The 6000-nt window shown below is 42.5% G+C and overlaps 1 protein-coding gene across 1 annotated transcript; it reads left to right on the top strand.

Moving 5' to 3' along the window:
- Positions 1–467: 467 nt before the first annotated feature.
- LOC142968252 (uncharacterized) lies at positions 468–5152 on the top strand. Its single transcript, XM_076108057.1, has 7 exons — positions 468–546; positions 818–923; positions 2521–3153; positions 3683–4013; positions 4133–4308; positions 4507–4710; positions 4966–5152. Exons 1-7 carry the CDS (start codon positions 468–470, stop codon positions 5150–5152), a joined length of 1716 nt encoding a protein of 571 aa, XP_075964172.1.
- The last annotated feature ends 848 nt before the right edge of the window (positions 5153–6000 follow it).

Raw genomic sequence — 6000 nt, 5'->3', positions numbered from 1 at the left:
GTGGTCTAAGAGAGATGGGAGAGGAGAATATAACTGATATATTAAAGAAAAGCTTTGGTGAAGAGTGTTGGAAGCCTCTTTTGGAGTTTTTGGAGTCAACAAGACTAGTGAATAGAATTTGAGGATTATATTTATTTTATTTTGTTTTATTTTGTGTTTGTTTGTTTGGTTTTCGTATTAGAGAATTACTTTCCTTAGTCCACACTCCAGATTAGTGGGTGGCGGTAATGCACCTAAAAGTTGTTTGCCAACCGCCATTAAAAACAAAAGAAGAAGAAGAAGAGGGAGTGGCTGACGGGTAGAGTGAGGAGCTACAGAAAGAAACACACAGAACTCAGAAGGCAAAGCCTGATCGTGACACCTACCGCCTTCAATCTACCAAACCTGTTGTTGCAAGAAAGGTGTGGAAGAAACACATTCCCCAGACATTCTCACAACAATGGACAGAATGGCTGCTCGATCTGGAGATGGTGGCAGAGTTTAAAGTGGACCGCTGCATCAAACCAAGGGACTTCAGAGGTCTGACAGTGGATAACTTCCTAGCATGTAAGAGTTGGATTGGCCAAGACCCTTAAATCCACAGCCCATTTCCTCAGAAGATCCAGAGGTCAAAGGGACCTAATGGCGAACGTCATCATCTGTAAAGGTCATGACCTACAGTTTGGTCACTGTAATTGTGCATACCTTCACAATTTGGGGCCGGTGTGAGCCATTGGTTAGGTCTGGGTATTATAAATGTATATTGGGAGCCTATCTCAGGTTGGTCGCGGGTGGCAGTGTGGGTTAGTGTGGCAGGAAATTCCTATATGAGGCACAGGTGCAACTGACAAGAAATTACGCATGCGTGACCGGGAGATCGCACGATTTTTACTGCAAGCCAGCCACACCATGAGGGAGACCAGGAAGCTAAGTGCTATCATATTGTATTATAATATGTGAACTCTAATTAAACGGCAACCTCACCCAAAAGTGTGAAAGCCTGGAATCTTTACGTCGAAGCGAGTAAGAAAACACGATCTTCTCCCGCACCCAGCCGAGTGGCTATAATTACAGGAATCGGTCACTACAACAGGTTTCAGTTGCCTCTCCCTCTGGAGCTGAAAACACAGAGTTTCCGTCATCTCAGGGTTATTAATTAACTCAAAGTTTTCACTAAACCTGTTTGCTGGAACAAAGGCTTCTGCTTTGGTTGCTTGTGTCCATTGTAAGTATTCCTGCCTATTTTGGTTTCTCGTTTCGCACCAGTTTGTTCTCAGTTTAGCTTTTGTTTCTTCACTTCTACAGGGATTTGCCTCAGCATGCTCCTTACGTTTTATTGATTGCCTGTTTGCATTACCGCCACCCACTAATCTGGAGTGTGGACTTTTGGAATCAGCTTTTTATTATTAAAGCTCGCATTTTGTCCCTTCAACCTGCATTTGGGTCCTCCCTTTTGAACTGTAAAAACATGTTGGGGACTAAATTCCGCTGCTGAAAATAGTCCCTTACAAATAACATAATCATGTTTGAATAAAGTTTGCTAAAACTACAATGCCCAGCTTTTTTATACAACCTTTTTTTTAAATGAAAACCTAAATGAATAATGTGATTTACATCTTCATTAGAAATGAATTGGCTTTGGGCTGAATGCAACAGACAAGTAGAGAAGTACTGAGAGATGGACTTTGTTGATATTGATCTTTTTATGGGGTTAGTAAATAATAAGAAATATATTTAGTAACACCAAATGTGATGATAGAGGTCATTTAGGTTGAATGTTCACTCTTGGGTGCTTTTCAGCGTCAGCTCCAGAAGATGCTGCAGTTTAAAGAGGCTCTTATTTGGAGAGCTATGTGATGATATATGGACAATTTTGTTGCAGTTGTCGTAGTTATTTTGATAAAGCAAGATGGTGAATCGTCACTATTTTCATGTTCATCAGGCTGGCGAGGCACCACTGTGTGTGTAGCATTTAGCTGTCACCTTTAAATGACCAGTTAAAATCATTTACTAAATAGCATTACTGATCGATTGTATTCAAATGTGTAGGTACAACTACATGTTCTGTAGATACATGTGATGAGAAGTCTCTAAGTGTCAGTTGTTAGTCAAGTCTTAGAACAGGGGTTTGGGTTTATGTCTCCTATTTGTTATTTCAAGACTCAGAATGCACGAATTCACTCTGTTACCACTAAGTCAAGTCTTAACAGTCACAGTAGGTTCACCTATACCAGGGGTCGGCAACCTTTACTATCCAAAGAGCCATTTTGCCCTATTTTCCCCCAAATAAAATTCGTCTGGAGCCGCAAAAGCTATTTGACATCACAGCTTATAAAGTTTTGTATATAGTTATATTATATATACAAAAACTATAGTTTGTTGTATTTGTGAAATTATAGAACAAGAATAAAGACAATTATTGACATGTTATTGCTATTTTACCTGTTATAACAATATCAAACTCTTATGAAGAGGAGAGTAATGTTGCAGTAATGTTCCTCAAATGTGTCTTCTGGACCCTTATTCCTAATTCTGCCTCAGGTTGGGAATCTGTGTCGTCTGGGGCTGGATGGACAAGCCAAAAGAAATCAAAGGGAAGTTCTACTTCCTCATCATTGCTGCCCTCATCTTCATCCTCTGTATCGCTGTGAGAACACCCAGGACGTACAGGGCCGTCCCACAGCCACGTGGGGCTCTGAACATGGCTTTCCCCTTGCGGATCTCTGAGCGGACCATCACCCCCCTCAACAACACCAAGCACTTACTGGTGTCGGCCTACTTGGACCAGAGAGTGGATGGCTTTGATGTACGCATCATTGGAATATTTAAGAGAGACTCCATCCAACCCCTGTACTGTGTTTTCTGCTGTGCAGGCCAGTTATCAAATGCAAATCCAGGAACAATTTTACAACACTCTGACAACTTTGGTTTTCCCTACGTCACTACGGATGTAATGTGTCAGATTCCTCAAAACTGCGACGCTACACATGTCAGTCTCCTGACTCAGCCAGGCAGTGAGAGGGTCTTTAACCAGACCTGGCTTCCTATAAGAAACCAGAAAACCAAAGGGAAGGAGGAGGAAAAGTTGCAGTTTAACTTCACAGTCTGCATCTCAAACCTGTTTGGAGACTACAACAACGTGCTTCAGTTTGCACAGACCCTGGAGATGTACAGGTAAGCACACCAACAACACCACAAAGTTAGAAAAGAGCTGAATCAACTTTTCAAAAGAAACGGGATATTATTAGCTTTGCAAAGGTACTGTTGCAGTGTCATCACATCATACAGGTGTTTCTGTTCCTGCCGAGTAGGGCCGTCATATTTTCAAAAAGTCAAGTTCTAACTAACACATAATTAGTTATAAGTGAACCAAACCTTGCATGAGTCTGACATACAGTGTGCTGCTGTCACATAAGCTAACTTAAAGTGGTATCTAGCCCTCCAGATAGTTTCAGTTTTACTTGTCTGGGTTTTGAGCTATCCGTATATCCGTCAAGTTTCCTCCTCTACCAAAACAAAACCAAAGATGTCCATCTCAATCTTAAGTCGTTATAACCAATGATATTATTTGTGACGCTCTATAAAAGTACATTTGAAAATCTCCAACAGCTAGTATTTGCAGAAACATATTTTGCTGTTTTTGGGTGTTTTTTGTTTTTGTAATTTGGGTAAACCAATCATTTACCATTTTTCCTTGCGCCAGGTTACTGGGTGTGAACAGGGTGGTGATCTACAACACCAGCTGCGGCCCAGACCTCGACCGCCTGCTGCAGAGCTACAGCCAGGAGGGCTTCGTGGAGATGGTGCCCTGGCCCATCGACCAGCACCTGAATCCATCTCGCGGCTGGCTCTTCTCACAGAGCGGGGGGGACGTGCACTACTTCGGTCAGTTGACCACGCTTAATGAGTGCATTTACAGATCCATGGACCGCTCACGCTACGTCCTGCTGAACGACATCGATGAGATTATAATGCCATACAAGCACAACAACCTGATGTCTCTGATGGAGATGCTCCAACAACAGCATCCAAATGTAGGGTAATTCTGGTGTGAATTTGACAAATATCACTTAATTAGTCAACCATAAGATTATATTTGATGATCATTTAATATTTTTATTGTCTCTCCATCTTCCATGCTGTATTCATGTAGACAGGAGTGTACCTCATTGAGAACCATATCTTCCCCAAGAAACATTTTGAGCCAAGTGGGAGGTTTCACCTGCCTCGATGGAACGGGGTGCCGGGCGTTAATATTCTTGAGCACATCTACAGGGAGGACCCCGACAGAAAGTCATACCACCCACACAAGATGATAGTTAAGCCGAGGTAAGCTGAAAAGTAGCTCCTTTTATAAAACACTGTATTAGGCAGTTTTTATGTCATAGTAAAACATGTTCAAATACAGTACTATCACGTTGACATCGGTGACATCTCATACAACATGCCAGAGTCCCAATACATATGTGGTTATCCTGGTTGAAAGGAAAGTTTCCTCAAAGACCGTTATGTGTCCGTGCACCACAGGTTGGTGGAGTGGACGTCAGTGCATGAAGTGATCAAGAATTCTGGACAACGGTTCAAGGTTCCAATGGACGTTTGTCGGATCATTCATGTTCGCGTGGCTCTGCGGCAGTCGTTGACGCTGGAGCAGCTCAATGAGGACAAGCGACTGTGGGACTTCCAAGAACAACTGATTCCCAGTGTGGACAAGGCGCTGAGGAGAGCTGGGCTGGGGCAGAGCTGATGGAAGGGATGGACAGACGTGCTGAACGGGTTGAATGTGACCCTCGCCAGTGGTGGCCATGTCACCACCATTGTTTTCCAAAATGTCATCCTTTTTTGCACCGAAGGGCCACCATACTGCCGGTGCTACTGCTATGAGCTACACTGAATTGACTGTTTAATAGTAGTAAAGGTAAATCAGTAGCAGTACTTAATTTATGCTCATTGAAAGTGTGGTTGTGTGAATGTTGTGTGTCACAGGATGGTGCAGCGGACCTCAGTAAATGAAGTGCTCAAGATGTTTGGACAAATGTTTAAGGTTCCACCAGACGTGTGTCTGATCATTCACTCCCCCAATCAGTACCCCGACACAACGGCCGCTGGAGCAGCTCCACGTGGACACCCGATTGAGGGGCTTTACAGAAAAACTGCTCCCCAGCGTGAATAAGGTGCTGAGGAGAGCGGGGCTGCTGACTTCAGAGAGGCAGAGATGAGGCAGTAGATGGACAGACACTTGGATAGACATGTGAAGAACTGTGGCAGCATAGTACATTGTGTGAATGTGACTTTATCTGCATCCTGTGGTTTCTGCCTCTATATTCAAACTGATCATTTTGCAACACCAAACTCTCATGCTCAATAAGAGTGCATGCAACAATCATACAGATTTAAGTCAGGACAAGAAAGTTTTACCATTGATTGTATAAATACACTGGTATGTGATACTAGAACATATTGTTCCCAACCGGTGGGTTTGTTCTATGGGAAAACCTTAAATTTAAAATATAGTGAATCCTCAGTGACATTTTTTAAAAACAAAATAGAAAAACACGTCCAATTAAACTACTGATAAAACAGGACAATTAGTCCATCAGTATAAATACTTGACCAAAACAATAGCACCAAAAACTAAATCTCTAAACTAGACATCCTTATCTACCACATAATGTGGCAGCCTCGCAAAGTCTGATTGTCTACCTCTTGTATTTAATAGCTTTGTTTTAGGGGATGCATTTTTTGCTCCAGCCGGACAAGAGGCCCCTCCAACAGCAGCAGCCTCCTCAGCACAGGTAGCTCAAAATAAATTAGAACATCAAGGCAAACTTAACTAAATGGACTGTATAGAAGTTAACTTGCCTCCCACAAAAATAAATGAATGTACTGTGTGATGGAAGAGTTCTATGTTAATCGTGAGAAGAGAGAGTTGTTTTAAGCATTTATTTGCTTGCAAGGGAAGAGTGCACCACAGATACTCATTCAGCAGTCTGTGGAGTGAGCTTCACTGTGGTTGTGGTT

This window comes from Anarhichas minor, unplaced genomic scaffold (assembly GCF_050575085.1).
Source record: "Anarhichas minor isolate MPS153535 unplaced genomic scaffold, ASM5057508v1 ptg000040l, whole genome shotgun sequence".
In the NCBI taxonomy this organism is placed as follows: Eukaryota; Metazoa; Chordata; class Actinopteri; order Perciformes; family Anarhichadidae; genus Anarhichas; species Anarhichas minor.
This window is presented reverse-complemented; position numbering and strand designations above follow the sequence as displayed.

Coding starts and splice junctions, on each gene's coding strand:
- LOC142968252 (XM_076108057.1), top strand. CDS start 468: ATGGTGGCAGAGTTTAAAGTGGACCGCTGCATCAAACCAAGGGACTTC. Junction 547..817: donor AGTGGATAACTTCCTAGCAT/GTAAGAGTTGGA, acceptor TATGAGGCACAG/GTGCAACTGACAAGAAATTA. Junction 4,309..4,506: donor AAGATGATAGTTAAGCCGAG/GTAAGCTGAAAA, acceptor CGTGCACCACAG/GTTGGTGGAGTGGACGTCAG.